General features: G+C 42.5%; 3 protein-coding genes across 10 annotated transcripts in view; 2 read left to right on the top strand and 1 right to left on the bottom strand.

Moving 5' to 3' along the window:
- LOC125366145 (leucine-rich repeat-containing protein 37A2-like) overlaps nt 1-23,263 on the bottom strand; it is a 408,609-nt gene that overhangs the window by 18,616 nt on the left and 366,730 nt on the right. The window lies entirely within an intron of this gene.
- LOC125366284 (leucine-rich repeat-containing protein 37A-like) overlaps nt 1-23,263 on the top strand; it is a 195,349-nt gene that overhangs the window by 114,999 nt on the left and 57,087 nt on the right. The window lies entirely within an intron of this gene.
- Nucleotides 19,754-23,263, top strand: part of LOC125366146 (RAD52 motif-containing protein 1-like) — a 243,380-nt gene continuing 239,870 nt past the window's right edge. For 7 of the 8 annotated variants that reach the window (XR_007213795.1, XR_007213794.1, XR_007213792.1 and 4 more), the window contains exons 1-2: nt 19,754-19,938; nt 20,273-20,452. Coding sequence is in view for 4 of the 8 variants with exons in the window: in XM_048366625.1 (XP_048222582.1) it covers nt 19,843-19,938; nt 20,273-20,452 (276 nt within the window). In the remaining 4 variants the exon portion in view is untranslated. The remainder of the gene's footprint in view (nt 19,939-20,272; nt 20,453-23,263) is intronic. The other variant, XM_048366623.1, reaches the window with a different exon arrangement.

Raw genomic sequence — 23,263 nt, 5'->3', positions numbered from 1 at the left:
CAATAGCCAAAATATGGAAACAACCCAGATGCCCCTCTACAGATGAATGGATAAAAAAAATATGGTACCTATACACAATGGGATACTATATGGCGATTAGGAATGGCGAAATATTGTTATTCACAGGGAAATGGTCAGAACTTGAACAAATAATGTTGAGTGAGACAAGCCTAGAACACAGAAAACAAAGGGGCATTATCTCCTTCATATATGACTGTTAAGGTGGGGGGAAGGAGAGACAGTACAGACCAGGTCTGCGAAACCAAAACGTCTTGTCAAATGGTATTTCCCACAGGTTTGGGTCAGCGACCCTACATGACGTAAATAAAATCAAACTACTACTCAACATATAAAGGTCAAAAATAGAACTCTCGGGGCTGGGGATATGGCCTAATGGCAAGAGTGCTTGCCTCCTATACATGAGGCCCTGGGTTCGATTCCCCAGCACCACATATACAGAAAATGGCCAGAAGTGGCGCTGTGGCTCAAGTGGCAGAGTGCTAGCCTTGAGCAAGAAGAAGCCAGGGACAGTGCTCAGGCCCTGAGTCCAAGCCCCAGGACTGGCCAAAAAAAAAAATAGACCTCTCAGTGGATCACAATAGCTCAAACGCTATGTATGTATGTTCATATAAGACAAGGATAAGCAAGCTGTATTGTTGATATTACATTTAAAGTCCTAGGTGGATTTCCTTTGGCTTAGGCCACGTGGCTACTGTATATGTTTTTGGTATACTGTGTAATGTATATATGTCTACCTGAACTAGGGAAGGGAAAGAAAAACGGTATAAAATATCACAAGAAATGTACACACTGCCGTATTATGTAACTGTACCCTTTGCACAACACCTTGTCAAAAATTTTTCTTTTTTTTTCTTTTTCTTTTCTTTTTGTTTTTATTGTCAAACTGATATACAGAGCGGTTACAGTTTCATATGCTAGGCATTGGATACATTTCTTGTACTGCTTGTTACCTCCTCCCTCATTTACCCCTTCCCCCCAGATTTCCATTAATTCTTTTTTCTTTTTTCCTTTTATTGGTTTATTAGTTGAACACAAATTTTTTTACAAGGTGTTGTGCAAAAAGGGTACAGTTACATAGTAGGGCTGTGTATACATTTCTTGTGATATCTTACGTCCTGTTTTTCTATCCCTTCTCTAGGTCAGGTAGACATATATACAATATACAATGTATCAAGAACATATACAGTATTCACAGACTTGGTCTCTACTGTCTCTCCGTCTCCCTTTGTTAACAGTCATATATCAGGGAGATCATGCCCCTTTGTTTTCTGTGTTCTAGGCTTGTCTCGCTCAACATTATTTGTTCGACCATTTCCCTGCGAATAACAATATTTCACCATTCCTAATCGCTATGTAGTATTCCATTGTGTATAAGTACCATATTTTTTGGATCCATTCGTCTGTGGAGGGGCATCCGGGTTGTTTCCATATTTTGGCTATTGTGAATTGTGCCGCGATAAACATGGAAGTACAAATGTCTTTTTGATATCTTGGGTTTTGCTGTTTAGGATAGATGCCTAGGAGTGGTATGGCTGGGTCATAGGGTAGGTCTATATTGAGCTTTTTGAGAAACCTCCATACTGTTCTCCAAAAATTTTCTTAATAAATAAATTAAAAAACTCAACTGTAAGAATAAAACTTCCATAATTATTATGTAAAAAAAAACAACTACACACCCTTGCTAAGCTTATAGGAAACACTATTTCAGCATCCTCCATATTTCATCTTTAGGAATTTAAACAATTTATGGACTAATTCACAAAGTTAAATCATGTCCATCAATTCAAACAAAGTATAGACTAATTTAAAGGGGGAAAAATTAGGACCAATTCCTTTGTTTTGAACTGGCTGAAGCCATACTCCCATTATATACTCTCACTTGTGTTTTTCTGTCACACTGGAGCTTTGTTAAAACTTCAGACAATCCACTCTGTACTTATCCATCTCCTGGACTATCAACTCCTTAAGGGCAGGGACCACATCTTACTGTTATTGTCACCCCCTAGGGCCAGGCATAGTGCCTGAAGTTTGCTGGGTCTGTAACTGTGTCTGATAAATAACATTGTATTTGCATATCATTAGCATGAATAAATCCATTCTCCCTCTCCCTCCTCCTCTTCCTCTCCCTTTCTCTCTTTCGCTCCACTTTCCCCTCTCCCTCTCCTTAGAGTAAAAGCTGACATAGCCCTAGACTACCTAGGACTACCTATGTCTTACCTAGGATTACCAAGATGCCTTTTGAAAAAAGAAACATGTTGTTCCCTAGCACTTAATGAATTCTCTATTCAAACATTAGCTGACCACATAGCTAACAAAGTACAGACTCCAGGGAGTCACACATGACAATATTGGTATGTCAGAAATAGAAATGTCACTACACTAAATAGGAATTGACACATTAAGGAGCTGCAATATCAAACCTTCAGGCTGTCCCATCCAATTTCTATATTGCTATACTGCAATATTTAAATGACAAATTTTCATCAGAAATTTCTGTGAGGTACAAAGAAATAAATTATAGCCCCAATATGGTGATGGAAAAGTAAAAGCACTTACTTTATCCCTGACAACCATATCTTAAAACTGCCCTTGCTGCTGACCTTGCACTGAAACATCTCCCTCTCCCTTTCCCCTCCCCAAATACACACCGGGGCTATATAAAAGAGACAACCTGTGAACTGAGGGCCATGCTGATTGTAGATACATCTGCTAAAACAGATGCTATTAAAACCCCCTTTCCTGTAACTCAAGATTGCTCTTCCAGGGCTGGGAATGTGGCTTAGTGGTAGAGTGCTTACCTAGCATGCATGAAGCCCTGGGTTCGATTTCTTAGTACCACATACACAGAAAAGGCCAGAGGTGGAACTGTGGTTCACGTGGTAGAGCACTTTCCTTGAACAAAAAGAAGCCAGGGACAGTACTCAGGCCCTGAGTTCTGGCCCCAGGACTGGCAATGAAAAAAAAAAAAAGATTGCTTTTCCACCCTGCTTCCATCTCAGCACAAAGTGCCCCTTCTCCTGTTCTTATCCTGTCCCCCTCCCCATGCTGAACAAACTACCCCTAACCTCACCTTTCCTAACAACAACAAAAGACCTTAGTTGTTCAGGAAGCCCACTACAGGCTGAAGAAGACTTGGTTGCCTTTCTCCAGCTGTCAGCCTTTATTAGCTATTAGTCTAATAAAAACCTGTTGGCCTGTTGATTTTGCTTTCCTGCTCTTTATTCATACTCGCAGTACTTGAAATATTTCCTTACATAAGGGGTGAGTGGGAATCAAACGAAATTGTCCTTAAGGAAACTGAGCTGTTGAGTTGGTAGATTTAATTTACCTATTTAAAATGTGTTCATGGGGGTAAGTGCTGGTGACTCGTGACTGTCATCCTAGCTACTCAGGAGGCTGAGATCTGAGGATCATAGTTCAAAGGTAGCCTGGGAAGGAAAGTATGTGAGACTCTTATAACAAATTATTCACAGAAAGAGCTGAAGTGGAGCTGTGGCTCAAGTGGTAGACTGTGAGCCTTGAGAAAAAGAAGCTCAGGGACAGTGTTCAGACCAGAGTTCAAGCCCCAGGACCAGAAAGAAAAATGTGTTCATGGGCAGGAAGCATGGTTCATGGGCTGGAAGTTATAGAGCACCTACCTACCTCATAAGCACAATATCCCAAGTTCAGGGCTGGGGAATATGGCCTAGTGGTAAAGTGCTCACCGCATATACAATAAGCCTTGGGTTCGATTCCTCAGCACCACATATATAGAAAAAAGCTGGAAGTGGCACTGTGGCTCAAAAGCCAGAGTGCTAGCATTTAGCAAAAAGAAGCCAGGGACAGTGCTCAGGCCCTGAGTCCATGCCGCAGGACTGGCAACAAAAACAAAACAAGTAAATATCCCAAGTTCAAATCAAGTACTGCCAAAAATTTAGTCTAAAAATATAAGCTGGTGCCAGGGGCTCATATACTCAGGAAGCTGAGAGCCAAGGATTGCAATTCAAAGCCAGCATGCAGGAAAATCCATCAAACTCATCTCCAGCTAGCTACCAAAAGGCTGGAAGTGAAGCTTTGGCTCAATTGGTACAGTGCTAGCCTTGAGCCATAAACTTCAGGGATAGCATCCAGATCTTGAGTTCAAGCCCTAGGACTGGCACACACATGCACAGAAAAAGCAAGCAACTGTATTTTTTGCTTATAATTATTTTCCCAATGATTTAAAAAAAATTATTAGTTATGTCTGTGTTAATGAGCACAAAATGTATAAAGATATATGTGACAATAAAGGAACAGACTTTTGTACATTAATGAAAGTAAATGGGCATTAATCTTTAGTAGAATATTAAAAATCGAGATGCTAATGATAATCCCTAAAGTGATCACTAAGAAAATAAATCAAAATTATATAGGTAAAAAAGGAATTAAAATAATATGCTAGGGCTGGGGATATGGCCTAGTGGCTAGAGTGCCTGCCTCGTATTCATGAGGCCCTCGGTTCAATTCCCCAGCACCACATATACAGAAAATGGCCAGAAGTGGCACTGTGGCTCAAGTGGCAGAGTGCTAGCCTTGAGCAAAAAGAAGCCAGGGACAGTGCTCAGGCCCTGAGTCCAAGCCCCAGGACTGGCCAAAAAAAGAAAAATAAAGGGGCTGGGGATATAGCCTAGTGGCAAGAGTGCCTGCCTCGGATACACGAGGCCCTAGGTTCGATTCCCCAGCACCACATATACAGAAAACGGCCAGAAGCGGCACTGTGGCTCAAGTGGCAGAGTGCTAGCCTTGAGCGGGAAGAAGCCTGGGACAGTGCTCAGGCCCTGAGTCCAAGGCCCAGGACTGGCCAAAAAAAAAAAAGAAAGAAAAAGAAAATAATATGCTAGAAAATATCTCAAAGATGGTACTGATGATGAAAGTGAGAAAAGAGATATGGAGATTAGAAAGCAAAATGACAAATGTAAATCTTTTCCTGTTTATGTTAATTATAACTTGATTGGATTAAACTTCAGTTAAAAGACAGAACATTTTTCTTGCTGTGTGTGTAGGATTAAATGATTAACAAGTATGAGGGTCTCATATTTGTTACACAGGTAGGTATACTGTAGCCCAGAATAGGTTTTTAAAATATATCATCCCAATATGTGGTGTCAACAAAAAACATACTTTAGATTCAAAGACACAAATTGGTTGGATGGAAAATATATGTGATGTAAACAGTAACTAAAAGGGAGCTGAGGTGTCTATGAGAGATGAAGTAGACTTAACAGTAAAATTATTCCTGGGGATAAAAAAGAGCAGTATATAATTATAAAAAATCCAAGCCATTAAGGAGATAAAACAATTGTGAACATGTATGCTTCTAACAACAGTTGCTCCAACTCCTCCAATAAAACAAAACTATCAAACCAAGTTTGGTGCTGGTGGTTCATGCTGGTAGTCATAGCTACTCCGGTAAGAGCAGAAGGATCACAGTTCACGTCAGCCTGGGTAAAAAAGTTCACAGAATCCCATGCAAAAAAGAAACAGCTAGCTGGGCACCAATGGTTCACACCTGTAATCCTACTACTGAGGAGGCTGAGATCTAAGTATCTAAGTTCCAAGACAATGTAGGCAAAAAAGCCAGCCAAAACAGGAAAATCTGAGATTATTCAATTAACCAACAAAAAGCTGGAAGTAGAATTGTAGCTCAAGTGGTTGAGCAAAAAAGCTAAGGGACAGTGTTAGAGGCATCACAAGTGGTAAAGCATCAGCCTGTCAAGTACGAGACCCTGAGTTTAAAACCTCAGTTTAATATATGCAACCAAGAATAAAGACAATGTGTTGTGGCAGGCCTGTAATCCCAGCAGGAACAGGAGGACTATGAGTTTGAGGCTATCCTGTGTTACATTATGAATTTGTGTAGTCAGCACTACATAGAAAGACCATGCCTTAAAATAAAATTCGTGTATAATAGTGCTGAAAACAATAACATACTTGAGAGTAACTACATTCCTTCAGACCCATAACAACTTGTGCATCCGTTGCATACAAGCTCCACAAAGTAAAGTGAAAAAGACAATTTCACCTGCAGTCTTCAGTAGCCCTGCAGGCCACTGAATATCATAGATTTTTGCTTTATTATTTTGAGGCAGAATCTTATTATGTATCCCAGGCTGGCCTTAACCTCTAGATTTTCCTTCTTCCATCCCTAGGATTACAGGTGTGTGTCATCATGCCCGATAAAAAGAAAATTTGAGTTGAAAGGGAAAAAACCCATACTTGTTGAAGGCAGTCATGAAAGTGAGTGTATGGAATCAGCACAGCTCCATGTTTAATTATTTTTATTTTTTGTGCCAGTACTTGGGCTTGAACTCAGGCCCTGGGCATTTATCTCTTAGCATTTTCATCCAGGGCTAGTCCTCTACACTGGAGCCACATCTTCACTTCTGGATTTTTTGTTGGTTAATTTTCCTGCCCAGGCTAGCTTCAAACCAAGATCATCGGATCTCAGCCTCCTGTTACCTGGCATTACAGGTGTGAGCCACCAGCACTGGGCGGCTAATTTTGTTTAATACACAGCTTATCATAAACATTTCTTTTCCTCAATGATTCCCGTTACCCACAAGCAATTCACAACTTCAGAGGTATATACTTTTTTTTTCCAGTCCTGGGGCTTGGACTGGGGCTTGGGCCTGAGCACTGTCCCTGGCTTCTTTTTGCTCAAGGCTAGCACTCTGCCACTTGAGCCACAGCTCCACCTCCCACCTTTTCTGTTTCTGTGGGGCTGAGGAATAGAACTCAGGGCTTCATGCATGCAAGGCAAGCACTTTACCACTAAGCCATATTCCTAGCCCCAGAAATATTTACTTCTTAAAAGAATAAAGTTCTGGCTGATTGAGAGAAGTGCCTGTGGCATACTATCAGGAATTATTTCTGCTCCCCCATTAGAAGAAATTGACACTGAGAAGCAGCCACCCCTTTGCTCTCTGGAGGACGTGGTGTTCAACGTTGCTCTTTGCAGTTGTCTCATTCAATTCCAAGGACCAGGCACACATGTCAGAAGAGCATCATTGGCTCTCATGATAATGCTAATTTGAATGTTACCTGTATGATGTTTCTGTTGTATGTGCCAAAAATCAGGACAAGGGAAACAAGAGCTTGTCAAATCTAAGTCACACAAATCTTCTGGCCTTGTGTACCTTCGTTTCCTCATAGAAAAGGGGGGATCCTAAAGATATAACATACTTTAGAGAGTTCATGCAGTACTTACACTCAGCTAACCAATAAGGATATTAGGTTTTTAACCCATACATAAGGTTTCATTTCATAAACATTTATCTTCTATTTCACTTACAGTTTGTGTAAAAACTGCATGCCATGCCATGCCTCAAATGTGCCAAAGCTCAGTTCTGTGAGTAAATTGCAACCAAGATTTCTACCAAAGAAAAAACAATAATAAGACAAAGAAAAAGAAGAAAAATATATCCTTTCAGAACATTTCTCATTTCATAGCGATTCTAATTCACTTATAATGAAACATACTTCAATACTTTCCCCAGGCTTAAAACAAAACTCTTACTGTGAAAGATGCTGACTTGTGATTTACATTTTTCATATTTACATTAGTGTTGAGTGACATTTGTGTAGGTCAAATTTCATAACTTCAGCATGACTGACAATTTGAACTGGACAATTCTTGGCTGTGGAGGTTGTCTTGTACATTATAGGGTATTTACATCATCCTTAGTGTTTGATGTCCGTTAGATTCTGAAAACTTTACCCAAGGTTGTCAAATGTCCCCTGGGTACAAAGTCACACTGCTGGAGAACCACTGCTTCATAGTGATTCTCTCTGACCTGTGAGAATTCTTAAACTCCTCTTTGCTAGACACTAAAAGAATCTGCTAAATATTTTAGTAACTGTTGAATAGCAAAAAATTAATTATATTTGGAAATGAGTAGTGCCGTTTGAGACATTATTTGTAACTTACAGATACTTTAGAAAAGGTAATGGTTCAAATGTACTTCTTTCAATAGACTGTATTTTATTGCAAGACAAATCTCTAGGAAAAGTAAAAGGAAAATAGTGCATTAATTAGCTAACTCTTCAGCATCTCATTAATAGAAACAAACATTAGAAATTTGAATTCATGATATTAAACATAGTTGTTTTTTTTTGTCAGTCCTGGGGCTTGACCTCAGGGCCTGGGCACTGGGACTCTTTTGCTGAAGGCTAGCACTCTACTACTTGAGCCACAGTACCACTTCTAGCTTTTTTTTTTTTTTTTCTGTTTATGTGGCACTGAGGAATTGAACCCAGGGCTTCAGTCTTGAGATAACCTATGCTTATACAAGCATATATATTTTTTTCTCCACACAGATGGTAGCATACAAACGTGCACACATTGTTTTTATTCTTCAGAAAAATCTCATCATTCTCTTTCTGTAATTATGGTTCTACCCCCCAGCTTTTCCAAGACAATTTAGTTTGAAAATCAATCTGCGCTGTAATTCATACTACTTAATCAAATGAATAAGGTATAATCAATGTTCCCTATCTTTTGTTCTTCTTTTTTTTTTGTCAGCCTTGGGGTGTGGTCTCAGGGACTGAGTACTGTTCCTGGCTTCATTTGCTCAAGGCCAACACTGTACCACTTGAGCCACAGTGCTACTTCTGGCTTATTCTGTTTATGTGGTGCTGAGGAATTGAACCCAGGGCTTTGTGTATGTAAGGCAAGCACTCTACTGCTAAGCCATATTCCCAGCCCTTTATCTCTTTTTATTGGCAGGCATTTAAAAATGAATGTTATAAATGCTAATATAAAGTAAATAGCTTGCAATGTATTTCTCATCATAGGACTAACAACAGTTTACTCCACTGAGCAATTACCTTATTAGTATTTCTCCAAACTATAAGGTTTGGAAGTTCACATGGGAGGGGTATGCCAATATACTGATATACAGTCAGTCATCTCCTTTGGGCCTGGAAGGTTTCATGGAAGGACTACTCTTGTGCCATGTGAGACTTCTTTTGCTTATTTCCAAAACTCTTCTAATTTTTAAAATCGTTTGTAAGGACAGAGACTTAGGCTGTGTGTGTGTGTTTTTTTGTGTGTGTGTGCGTGTGCAAGACCCCAGCAAGCTAAGCTGGTGCTCTAGCATTGAGGTATAGCTCAGCCTTCTAATTTTGAAAGCAGATTTGGGAAAAAAATCTTATTAGCTTAGTAAGGCAGTTGCTGTAAACCTTAATAAGCTTAGTGATTGAATGACTGGTGTTTGTACCCACATCCAGACACTGGACATGGCACACACATCTAGCTCTTGCAGCAAAGAACATAATAATCCTTTATCTAAACAGAAATACTATGTAAATACTCTCTCCTTGGCAACAAAGCTGTGAGGGGCAGCTGAGCAACAGTGGAACATGACTGCAATTCCAGTGACTTAGAAGTTAAAAGAAAGTGGATCTCTTAAGTTTGTGCTAGGGATATTTCTGATATACTTATTTATTAATGATTCTACATATACAACATAAGTATCACTTCAAATGTCTTGAGACCAGGTTGAAAGAAAGAGTCTTACTATGTAGCCCTGGGATGTCCTCAAATAATACTCTTGCCTCTATCATCTGAATATTGGGATTATAGGTATACACTACCAAATCTAGCTTAAAATACTAATTTTTAGCATGGGTATAACAAGTCTTACATTGAAATACTTAGTACTATTCTGACCTTCTGGTATTATAACCATCTTGATAGTATTACTAATATAAGTGTTTATGTTATATTTACATGCTAATTTAGTTCAAATAAATTGTCAAAACATAGTGGACTATGACATTCAAGTTAATGTAGGTGCCTATATTTCCTTCTCCTTTCAGCATCTCTAGTTCCTTTTATCCTACTAATTTATTTTCAAACCCTTATAGGACAAATGGTAAACATATTCAGTTTTACATGTCATATATAGTGTGTTTCATATCTTCGTTTTTTTCTCATCTAGCCCTTTTATAGTTTGAATATGAAGTACCCTCCAAAAATGCTCACGTATTGAATGAACAGGTAGTATTGTTCTACAGTATAGTTCTACAGGTAGTATTGTTATTGAGAGATAACTAATGTCATGAGAAAGCCCTAACTTCATTAATAGATTAACCAGCTAGTTAGAGGCAGCTCATTGGAGATGTGTTTTGCAGGTGTATCTTATCCAGAGACCTCCTCTCCCCTGTCCTCTTTTCTCCCCATCTTTCCGCTTCCACCCTCTCCCCTCCCTGTCCCCACTCTCTCATCTCTTCTCTCCTTCCCCTTTCCTTTCTCTCTCCTCTCCTTCCTCTCCTCCCCTATCCTCTCCTCTTCTCATCCTCCTCCTCTATCTTTTCTCCTCTCTCCTTCCTTTCTCCTCCCATCTCCTGTCTCCTCCTCTCTCATTCTTTCTCTCCAGACTGCCATGAGGTTAGCACTTGTACTCTCTCACATCCTTGCATCAATGTTGTACTGCCTCACGACTGGCCCCGAAACAGTGGAGCAGCTGGCATGGACTGAAATCTTTGAATTGGGAGACAAAATAAATCTGCCTTCCTTTGATACTTTATGAGGTATTTGTTCCAATGGCAAAAAAGTGTTTGATATAAGCCCTTTAAAATAGTAAAAACCTGAGTGGGGCACTGATAGCTCATGCCTGTAATCCTAGCTACTGAGGAGAATGAGATCTAAGGATTGCAATTTGAAGCAAGCCCAGGCAGAAAATCAATAAAACTCTTATCTCCAATAAACTACCAAAAGAAAAGAATCCCCCAACCCCTCCCCCCAAAAAAACCTGCAAGTGGAGCTGTGGCTCAAGTGGTAGACTTCTAGCCTTGAACTAAAGAAGCTCAGAGAGAGAGCCCAGGCTCTGAGTTCAAGCCCCATGGTCAGTTCACACATACAAAAAAAGTAAAAACCTTTCTTAATTTATGTGCTATCCAAAAACAGACTGGATTGGGTTTAATACACAAGCTGTAGACTAAATACAAATTCAAGTAGATGAAATAGGTGTATTTTTTTAAAACAGGGTTCACTGGAGCATCAACAGGCTTGTTACCATTTATTCTCAGTAAAGGGCATAATTTCTTTTTCTTGATTAAATGATTGACATGCATTAAGCATATTAAGTATTTGATGCTAGAGATGGGCTGCTATGTACAATAAAGACTTTAAAAATAATGATCTAATTTGAACTCCTTATTCTTTTCATAGATAAATTGCAAATATGTGAACTTACAAGACCATGACATTTAGCAGGCCTTCAAAAGAATCCTTACGTAATTCAGTCAGATGATTTTCACTGAGGATCCTGGAACATGAAAAAATTATTACTGCATCAAAATTCAAGTAGAGACTATCAAGTAATGAAAATATATGAGGAAATGAAGGTTACTATTTGTTGCCAAGCACAATTTTTAGGGCCATTAAATATTTGTATCTACTTCTAGATTAGTATTCTACAGAAACATTTTCCCAGATTCACAAAGAAGTATGTTCAGTCATGTTCATTATAGCCAGGAATGAAACAAGAAAACCACACATGCCTTCTAAAGCAGTAATGGAATTATAAAATAACTGTGATGTATCCATATGCTTATTGAGGTATATATACAACATTATGCAGGAGTTCAAATGACTAGAGGGAAACCCTCCATGTATGGAAAAGAAACATGACACAGGGCTGGGAGAGTGGTTTAATGGTAGAGTGCTTGCCTAGCTGCATGAAGCCCTGGGTTTGATTCCTCAGCACCACATACACAGAAAAAGCTGGAAGTGGGCTTTGTGGTGCAAGTGGCAGAGTGCTAGCTTTGAGCAAAACAAAGCCAAGGACAGTGCTTAGGCCCTGAGTTCAAGCCCAAAGATTGGCCAAAAAGAAAGAAAGGAAGGAAGAAAGAAAAAAGAAAGAAGGAAAGGAAGGAAGGAAGGAAGGAAGGAAGGAAGGAAGGAAGGAAGGAAGGAAGGAAAACGACATCATATAGTTAAAGAGACAAGTTGCAAGATGTCATCATTTATTTTATATTTACTTTGTGTGTGCCAGTTCTGTGTCTTGAACTCAGGGCCTGGATGCTCTCCCTTCTCTATTGTGCTCAAGACTAGCACTGTACACCACATGAGGCATGCTCCACTTCTGGATATGAAGGGGTGGGGGGAATTGGAGTTAAGAGTCTCACAAACTCTCCTGTTTGGTTTGTGTCTGTCTCTGAACCATGATACTTACAGCTCAGCCTCTTGGGCACAAGTGGTTCACAATCCTAGCTACTCAGAAGGATGAGATCTGAAGATTGTGGTTCAAATCTAGCCTTGGCAGGAAGTGGTGTTGTGGCTCACGTGGTAGTGTGCTAACTTTGCACACAAAGACTCTGGGATAATACTGGGACTTGAATTCTAGAAACCAGCACAAAAAGAAAGAATAAAGATAGGAAGGAAGTGAGGGAGGGAGGAAGAAAATGATACCACAAGCCACTTTTCTGTATGTAAATGTTTGTAAAGAATTGCATGAGAAAAGATTTCAGATGATAGAGCTTTTTACTCTACTTTCTTTTTTCAAGTCTGATACTGGGACTTGAACTCAGTACCTGCTGCTATTGCTCATTTATTAAGTCTCTACCAACTGAGCCATGCTTACAACCCTTCAACTATCCTCTTAAGCAGAGTTTCCATTCTATGATTTCATTTTTATTTATTAAGAAATTAATCATGTAAGTCAAGTGCTAGTAGCTCACGCCTATAATCCCAGCTACTCAGGAGACTGAGATCTGAAGATCATGGTTCAAAGCCAGTCTGGGCAGGAAGTATCTTATCTCAAATTAGACCTGAAAATGGAGCTGTGGTTTGAGTGGTAGAGTCCTAGCCTTGAGCAGAAGCAGCTCAGAAACAGGCTGGAAGTTCAAGCCCCAGAATTGGCACACACAAAAAAAAGAATACAATCCTGTATTACTTATACAGTGGGAAATATATTTAAATTACCTTAGTTAATTCAAAGAGGGTCCATGGAACTATTTTAAATTATTGCTATAAGTCCTCGTAATGCATGTAAAACAAGAGTTCTGCCGCTTAACTATACCCTCAGCATCAGTAATGTTTCAATCAGTAGAGTTTGCTTAGGATGTGGAGGAGATGGTTTTCTCAGAAGTATATGCTTCAGAATTCTGGACCAAGAAGGGTTCAATAGCAGAGTTTTATATTTACATTGGGGAGAATGGAATATCTTGATGAGGAACTACAAACTGTTTTGACTTTGGAGAGGGCTGTCCGGAATTTGTGTCCAGGAATGGAGACACACTGCGGGTCAGCTCCTGCGATGGTGCAGACGTCTTGGTAGGGGCAGAAGACCCAAGGTTACAGGGGCCTCTGGAGTCCGATGGTGGTGTCGGGATGTTGGGAGATTCGGTTGGGAGATAAGAGGGGTGGGAGTCAGAGGTCAGCTGGTCTGAATTCCTAGCCCAATACCTAATTGGAGCGGGCTGGACCAAAAGACACAACTGTAGCAACATGGGGAGGGGCCTTAGGGCCCAAAGATAGACCAGGGACATTACAGGCAACGGAAACATGCCAGGCAGATTGACTGCCAATCGCGAGCCAACGCCACTCACGGGAGCAAAAGCGTTATGGCAGGGTCTTGACTCCCCTGGTGACCCGCCAACTGTGCGTGACCCGCCTTGCCCTGCCGCTGGTTTATGACACCTTCGTTTATGAAACAGAGACCTTCACTAAGTCATGGCTCAGCTGTGTACCACAGGCACAGGAAGTCGTTATGACCATGGTGGGGCTGGAACCTTCTTCTCTTAAAGGAGGGACCACCAGCTCCTGCAGTCACTCCCCAGCAGGGCCCCTCCCCCACAGCAAGGCAGGGATTGGGTGCTGACCTGGGTGTCCCCCACCCCCCCTGCACCGTGCCAGCAGCCAATTGGCTGGGGCCTAGCAGAACTTCCCAAGGGAGTCACAGGGGGGGGCCTCTGGGGATTTCAGAGGTGCTGGTCCTCTGTGGCAGCCTCAAGTCTTCCTCTTCCAAACTGAAATCTGAGTTTTCTTCCTCCCCCTTGGCAGTATGGCTCCCAGGAAAAGCAATTGACCTGCCAAATGAAAGCCAGTTAGGGTGGCAGGCAGCAGAACACGCGGTTTGTGATTATTTATGCCACAATGTTGTCCTTCCCTCTAAAGTCTCAACACACCTTGATCAACCATGGTTGATAACCCACCACCCTGTTAGCTGGGAACAGCAGAGGGTCAGTGATGATTTCTGCAGGAGGTGTTTTGGGTGAACAGTGCAGTCAGGGAGGGTTAGCTTCTGAGATAGCTCTTGACATTGGCCTGGGGAAAACATCCTCTTCCCACCTTGTCTCAACACCCTAGTTCCTCCAGAGGTGACATCATTTTCAGAGGTCCTACTGTTAAAGAAAACTCTACCATGGTTCTTATGTCTGCTTAAGAACTCTGGCAAGATGGGAGCATAGCAAAAGTGGTAAGAAAGTGTATTAGGCCATAAATATGGAAGAGAAAAAGATTATGTAGCATTGCTATGTCACAGGAAGACATCACTTAAGCCCATCTTCTGCTGGTTTTTTATTTGTTGTTGTTGTTGTTGTTGTTGTTGTTTCGTGTTTTTTTTTTCCATCTTGAGAGCTATATTGGCCTTTGGTTAAATAGGGAGAATCCAAGGCAGGATGTGAAAAGGGATTCATGGTAATGAGTCTAAATCTCAAGTTCTTCTAAGGTGATACCCATAATCCTGATGGCTTATTGCCTCAGGATTGGTCAGTCTGGGCCTTGTAATAAGAGCCTTTACTGCCTGGTTGGTGGTCTGTAGTCTAACCCTTTCTAGATTTCACAAGGCTGTAAAGTGAATTGCATTAAGTCCTTCCCCAGAAACAGCCTTGAAGCAGTTCCTGGTCTCCAGGGCTGGGCAAGTTTACTGAATTAACAATTGACCTCTAGACTTGTGGTTTTATCGGGCAGGATAGTAAATATCTTTTGCTTTTCAACTATTAGTTAAGTGGAATGGAGTCTATCATTTTTTTTACTTGGAATACTAAAACAAACAAACAAAAACCTATGACATTTTTGTGACCTCCATAGCCACATAGGGTTATATTTTATTCCTATCTTACTACCCCCAGAGCACATATGGATTGTGCTGAGACAGTTGACTGCTTTCAAAGTCCTTTTTTTCTTCTCCTTCAGAGTCATAGTAACTTCAATCTGTTATAGGTGCAGTGTCTGCTACATCCCCAACATGAAGAGGCTTCATCTCTGCTCTGCACGTAGCTGAAGACATAGTAATGATTTCAAAATGGAACTGATTCTCAAAGTCACCATAGTTGGAGCTGGCTCTATTCTAATCAGATTTGTGAAATTGATGCTGACTTCCTTTCTCATTTCATGGAAAGCTGGACTTCTTAAAATTTGAAGTTTCATTCATTCATTTATTTGGTTGTGGGGCTTCTACTAAGGGCCTGGGAGCTATTCTTGAACTCTTTTGCTTAAGGCTAGTGCTCTGCCACTTGAGCCACAGCACCACTTCTGCCTTTTTCTGTTTCTGTATTACTGAGGAATCAACCTAGGGCTTCATGAATCCTGTCTACCACTAAGCCAGATTCCCAGCTCCTCTTGTTTTCTTTTTTAATTTTATTTTTGATACAACGTCTCATTTTGGTTTTGATTCAAGGTCTCATCAATGGCCTTGAATTCACAATCCTCCCTTCTCAGTTTCCTGAGTGTTGGAATTACAGGCTTGCACAACTATACCCAACATGAAACAGTCCTTTGATTTCTAAAAGCAGAAAATAAAAGCATTTCCTAGAAATGTCCTCATCTCATGCTTCAGTCTTTAAATAAATTCGTTTAAAAACATAATGGACACATCAACTTTGCTTGGTTCAAGAATTTTGGAATCTTAGGAACTAAAGAACAGTGATACTGAGATATTTAAATGGTGACTCCAAACCCACTAGGTGAGGATTAAAGTGAGTTAATATTTGATCACTGGAGTAGGAGATAGATACCTCTCAGTAGACATGAGGAGCCTTTTTCTACTCTCCATGACTCAAAATTCCCCTAGATACAATGAGCGAAGCTTTGAAAAAGCATGAAAATACTTATTAACAGCAACTGCGCTATCTAACTTACAAGCAATACAACTTCACTTAAACTAAACGATCTGTCTTAGCTTTTAGTCTAAGAATATTTTCGTTTACACAAGGAATACCATAACATATTAAGAAAAGTCAGTAACTTATGTGACAGGAACAGACACTTAAATATTCCAACAGTTGTAGTTTTAGCCCAACAACTAGCTCACTGTACTGATTAGCATGGTCTGTTATGTACATTTTTTCTTCTTTTCCTCTAAAATAGAGCACCATGGGATGGTCTTCAGAGCAACTGAAACAAAGGTTCATTGGTTAATTCGATCCTGGTATATGCAATGGTATACACAATGGACTTTGGGTGGCAACCAGCGAAATGAGTTCAACAAGGAGGAATAGTGGCCCTGTGCATTGAAAAGTTAATGATTTTCATGGGACTCTCCAAATAATGGGTTCCTCGCCAGAGATGTACAATATGATTATCTAACTGACCAGCAGAGTCTGTGAGGGGCAGGGCCATGCGGAAGCTGGGGGATGGGGCCGACTCTGTGCAGCTCTTTGGTCCTTCCCTAGAGGCTTAGGTCTGGTCCCTGAGCCAATTTCTTTACTCAGCCTCAGAGCACCCCTGGGTAGAGCCTAGAGCTTCTCTGCAAGTGCATTTCTGGAATCACTGTGACATTGGGCTTTCAGTGCGTTTCTAGGGCAGTCCTGAAGGCACCTGCCAGACACCTTTATTTATGTAGCTGGCTTCAGCTTCCCTTGGGAGACTGAGATTCGAGGTGCTTAGCACTCACCTATCAAGCTCCTGGAAAACGACCTTAAAAATGTACGTTTTTAAGAGTGTTTTCAGGACTTTTAAATAGACAAGTTAAAGAAGAACTCAGCCCCTAGCAGTCTAGCATGAACTCCTAAAGGGAATTCTGGATGTCCTGGTGATTCTGTGCTCTGCTCTTGGGCTGACTGTGTAATATGGGAAGCTGGGGGATAGAGCAGAAAGGAGAGATCAATTTGGAAAGCATCAGATTGGGTTCAAATAGGCACCAATACTAGTGCTGATGGTGGCTGAGAAGAGATATGCTGGGTAGCACAGTCGGCTACTTGTTAGAGTCACACTGAGAAGGAAAGTGAGTTTTTAAAACTTATTATGTTTTAGTAATTTTGAGGTTTCAACTCAGGCTTCAAGCATTAGTCGTGGGCCATGTTCAAGGCCTAGAGATATTTATTTTGATTCTAGCATGTTAGATTCAGAAGGGACCTACGTGGCAAGTCCTTTCTTATCATATGCATGGTTCTGAGCTTGCTCAATACCACATATAGGCACACACAACACACACACACACAGAAACACACACACACAATGTCAGTTGGATGATCCCTTTAAAACATAGTCATCAGAAAGCACAGGGAATATGCAGCAAAAGCCCTAGGAGACAAGTGCAGAATGTAGAATCTGGCTATCTAGGGAGCGTCCTTCTGCCTCAGCTATTTAGAGGTAAATTGATTTCCAGTATCCTGGAACCCAAACTGCTAAAACTCAGTGATCTAGAACCTACAAAAGATGGAGAAATTCAATAGCCTTGGGTCTCAGCCTTCCAAGGACACACTCACCTATGATTTTCCTACCATTTAACATACCTCTGACACCCATCAAGACCTCTTTGTTCAGGGCTAGGACTGGTGTGCAATCAGCACCAGTAGGGAAGAGGCACTGGCAAAAGTGTCTCTCATAAGAGCTAGAACAAGAACATGGCACTGTGATTCCCCACACAGTAACACACTCTGGCTCTCCAGGGCCAGAACACCAGCCAAAAGGAAGCTGGTTTCTACTGTCCCAGGTGTAGAGTGGTCATCTCTTATCTTCCAGGCATTTGAATAACGCCTAACAATCCAATATTCAGCACAAGTGCTTTGATATGAACACCAGAAGAACACATTACTGGGGACAGGTGTGGAAGACAAGAAGTGATGCTGGGCTAGAACCTTGGACCTACAGAAAGGGGAAGGGATCCCTCGCGCTCCACACTCATGTACCACCTGAGGCATCAAACACACAATCAAAGAGGTCCAACTCTAATTACCTGTCCAACAGTGGCAGCTGGTGGTGCTGACATGGGTTTAAATTCTCAGATGAATGAGACTGGACCAAGGGAAGGATAGATGTAGATTTGGGGTACAGAGTTGCCAAGAGGACAGCAGAGGTCAAAGATCATGGACACGTTGTTAACAAGATCCTGAATGAATGGTAGGAATTGAGCCAGTAAGAGTTGGAGACAGTTTAGTTTCCCCAAAGACTTAGGAAAGGGGTGTCCTCAGGATGGTAAGAGAGGATAAAGACCTATGAGATTAACTAGGAAGTTAAGAGTCAACATGTGAGGGAAGAAGACATATATCAGCCTTGGGGTATGGCAAAGATCACAGTTAACCAGAAGAAAGGGGCACTGACTTTGATGGTGGGTCTTCAATTCAGGGGCAGGGTGGGAGGTCAATTGTTTGGGATGAGCATACCATTTGGGAATGGAGAGAGGATGTGTGAGATTGGTATTAAACACATCTGAGCTAGAGAAGGAGAAACCTGGATGGAGGATGCAGGGAGGTTTCTGTAGAACATTAGGTTTGCTGGGGGTGGGAGTGTCGGAGGTGAGTTTGAACTAAGAAGAGGGGAAGGGATGTGGCCTAGGTTGGGTGACAACCGGACTAAAAATGTGTCTGAGGCTAGGGTGCATTCAAAGAGGTGGTAAGGGCAGCCCCAGGGGTAGGAAGGCAGTTGGCCCCGCCCCGCGTCGTCTCCGGGCCTCCTCATTGGCTCCGCCTTCGGGAGGCGGGGCCAAAGTGTGGAGCAGACTTGATGGCTTCAGGCACCGGTGTGCAGCTTCCTGTTGTTGGTGTCCAGGAAGCCTTGGGATTCTTGGTCCCGAGGCGGGGCGGCGGCGGCGGGGCGCCTGACGGTCCCTTAGCCTTCATCCTTCGGAGAGTTAGGAGGGCGGCGTACGGGGGTGGCGGGGCCGCCACGCGCAGGGTCTGTGGGCGTCCGGCAGCGTGTGCCTGCTTTCCCTAGTCCCTGGCTGCCTGGAGACGGTCTGGCTTCCCGAGCCCTCAGCGCTTCTTCCTGAGCTGCGCCCCTAATCCGCCCTCACCTTCCGTGCGCCCACCCGCTGCTGACAGCCCCCCACCTGCTCCTAGCCCGACCTCAGTCCTCACTACCGTTAGGTGGACCAACACCACTTGAGTCACAACTCTACTTCTGAAGGTACGAGTCCCACGGGATTATACCTGAGCTAGACGTCCAGCCGCGACCCTCAGGTCTCAGGCTCCTGAGTAGCCAGGACTACAAGCGTGAGCAAACAGCTCGCGGCTTCACTTCTCTAGTTAAAACTCCTGGAAACAATCTTAAGTCAAAGGTCGTGTTCCACCAGCACCTAGAACCTCAGTCTGTGGGAAGGAAGCCGAAGGCCGCTCCGTAAAGATGTCCGTGGTGCTCTCCATGCTGTAAACCCACCTTCAGGAGTGCCCAAGAAATAAACCTCAGAGAAACACTGGAATCTGTGACAGCGGGGCGCTGTGAATGCTGAAAGTAATTAGACCGGCTTCGTGGGGGGGAGGGGAGGAGAGGCGGAGCTGCGCAGTCGGCCCCGCCCGAGCCGTCGCGCGGCCTCGCCCTCAAGGCCCCGCCCCCTCGCTCCCTTTGAATCTCGCGGGCGTGCTTCGCGCAAGCGCAGTTAGGCTCAGCTGGTGCCATTCCCGCGCTTGGCCTGTGGGATGGCGGAGTTGGTTCCTTTTGCGGTTCCCACCGGGAGCGACAAAACCTTGTTGGTGTGGGCGCTGAGCGCGGGCCCCACGGCCGAGGCCTTGCAAGTGAGCCGGGCAGGGTGGAGGGAGGAGGGGAGCACCGCCCGCCCGCTGACCGGGGGTCGCAGCCCTGCCTCAGCGCCCAGAGCCTCTGCTCCTCCGCCCGCCCCCTCCCGGGGACCCAGGCCTCCTACGGCCCCATGGCCTCTGCTGACACCCAGAGACGCGGCTCGCGTTGCCTCTCGGCCACAGGCTGCCCTGCAGTCAGAGGGAAAGCCGCCTTGGGGGGACCAGGGTTTTGCGTGGCTCCCGCGGGGGCCAAGGGTTGGGGTGAGGGGCGGGGCGTGAAGTGGGGGTGGGCTGCCAGGCACTAACCGGGCGTGGGGACCCCGCCCCCCAGCATTCTCTGTTCACAGTGTTCTCCCAATTTGGCCTTCTGTACTCAGTGCGGGTCTTCCCAAATGCTGCAGTGGCCTCTCCTGGGTTCTCTGCCATCATCAAGTTTTATTCAGCCAGGGAGGCCCAAAGAGCTCAAAAGGCCTGCGATGGGAAGCTGCTTTTTCAGGCCTCCCCAGTGAAGGTGGGTCAGATCTCATGTGTATGTTGTATGTACATGTACTTAGGTTTGAACCCAGGGCCCGTTGCTCTACCACATGTGCTGGGCTCCCAACCAAGATGAGTTCAGATACCAAATTCTTAACTCCACATAAATGGAGTGTTGAATTCAGTTAATTTTTTTTCATTTAATTTTTGGCCGGTCCTGGGGCTTGAAATCAGGGCCTGAGCACTGTCCCTGACTTCTTTTTGCTCAAGGCTAGCACTCTTACCACTTGAGCCACAGTGCCACTTCTGTCTCTTTCTGTTTATGTGGTGCTGAGGACTTGAACTCAAGGCTTCATGCATGCAACGCAAGCACCCTACCTTAGCCCTCAGGGAGAGGACCTAACAACCTCTAAGCCACATTCCCAGTCCTGAATTCAGTAATAAGCAGGCATTTTTGTGGCATTTTGCTATGCAGAATGCTGTATTACCACACTGATCCTCTTGTCCCAGCTTCTTTTAGATCAGAAATGCAAATTCCAGGGGCTGGAAATGTAGCTTAGTGGTAGAGTGCTTGCCTAGCATGCATGAAGCCCTGGATTGATTTTGCAGTACCACATAAACAGAAAAAGCCAGAAGTGGCCTTGTGGCTCAAGTGATAGAATGCTACCTTTGGGCAACAGAAGCTCAGGGACAGTGCCCAGGCACTGAGTTCAAGCCCTGTGACTGGCAAAAAACCCACCAAATTCCAGATGGTAAAGTGACACTTGCTTAAGGTGATGATAATAACTGGAAACTAGAAGTCAAGCACAAAGTTACTGATACAAAGATCCATGGCACTTTTTGTTGCCTTTTCATGTAGGAAATCTTCACAAGGCACCTCTTTTTAATTCATGTGCTTTAATATGTGAGTTCGAAGAACTTTGTTGTTGATTGGAACATAAAGGATGTTTTATCATCATTTCACTGAAAGCTGTTAGGAATTGCTTTAGCCCTCCCCAAAAGACAAAACCTTTTTTAATGTGTTGAAAAAAATCTTTGTTAGCATGCCAACTGATTCTAGATTCCAGAATGCCAGGAAATCACCTCTTCATGTGCTTCAGTGCAACTTCCTTTCCTTTTCATTTATATTTGAGTAGTTTCATTAAATATGTCAGTTTGAGTATGATATGACAGTTTATAAGTACAATGCATCTTAGTGTCACCCTTTCCATGGTTCTGCACCCTCTCCTAACTCCACTTATCCCCTAGTTACCTAGTTACGTTTTCACATATGTACAATGAATATTTTCACTGTATTTACTCACCTTTCCATTCTTTTGCCCTTCTCTTAGCCCTTCTCCCCTTTATTCTCTCTCCTCCTGACAATACATGTTTCAGCTACTTGAAATTCATTTTGTTATACAGTGAGTTTTTTTCAAGATCATAGTAATTCCTGAACAACTGCTTGCTCTTTTCTATATTGTTTTTCTCACCAGTTTAACCGCATCAACTATTCTCAGTACTAGCCCTGAGGATTCTTCCTCCATTGCTGCACACAGATTCCTTAATCTGTGTCTAAAGATTGAAGTCATCATTCATCAGATTTTCCTTAAATTTTGTACTGTTTTTAATATCTGCCCATTTCTCACTGACACTTAGACCTACAAATTGTACCAGAAAGGTTAAAGAATAAACAGTACAGACTTTCTAGTGCTCCTTGGACACTGAGACTATATCATTTGCTTTAGGTTTTAAGGAATTCACAGGTAAAACCCATTACAGCTATAGTGATAAAGGGAATATTCAAGTCAGTATGTAGTTGAGAGAAGGCATTCATATAAGACACTTGGGTTACTGCCTCACATTTTTTTTTAGTATTATTGGTACTTTTTATACTTGTCAGGTACTGTTTCTCCTCTCTCTCTCTGAAAACAAGACAATGTTGTTTTAAGGATGAATGACTAAGACACCTTGAGAGGGCTCCCTGCATCCTCCAAGGCATGTAGGAAAATGGTCATCAGCAAGGACTTTGCAAAGTTATTGAAGGTGACAACATATCTTATATGTGTAATGTGCCATCAAGAAGTTCTGAGTTGCAGTCACAAGGATGGTTCAACATCCGTAAATCAATCAATGTAATTCACCACATAAACAGAACTAAAATCAAGAATCACATTGTTATCTCAGTCGATGCCCAAAAAGCCTTTGACAAAATACAACATCCATACCTATTAAAAGCTTTGGAGAGAACAGGAATAGATGGAACATTCCTCAAAACAATAAAAGCCATATACAACAGACCAACTGCTAATATCATATTAAATGGAGAGAAACTTAAATCATTCCCCCTAAACACAGGAACAAGACAAGGATGCCCACTCTCCCCACTTCTGTTCAACATAGTACTGGAATCCCTAGCCATAGCAATAAGGCAAGAGGAGGACATCAAAGGGATCCACATCGGCAAGGAAGAAATCAAGTTATCCCTATTCGCAGACGACATGATCTTATATCTCAAGGACCCAAAAAACTCAGTACCCAAACTCCTACATCTAATAAACCAATTTGGCAAAGTAGCAGGATACAAAATCAATCCACAAAAGTCAGCAGCTTTTCTGTACACCAGCAATAGACAAACAGAAAAGGAAATTATGGAAACGATTCCATTTACAGTAGCCAAAAAAAGAATAAAGTACCTAGGGATCAACTTAACCAAGGACGTGACGGACCTATTCAATGAAAACTACAAAAATCTAATAAGGGAAATCAAAGAAGACACAAGGAGATGGAAAGACCTCCCATGCTCATGGGTAGGCAGAATCAATATAGTGAAAATGGCCATACTGCCCAAATTGTTATACAAATTCAA

Source organism: Perognathus longimembris, chromosome 17 (assembly GCF_023159225.1).
Source record: "Perognathus longimembris pacificus isolate PPM17 chromosome 17, ASM2315922v1, whole genome shotgun sequence".
NCBI lineage: Eukaryota > Metazoa > Chordata > Mammalia > Rodentia > Heteromyidae > Perognathus > Perognathus longimembris.
This window is presented reverse-complemented; position numbering and strand designations above follow the sequence as displayed.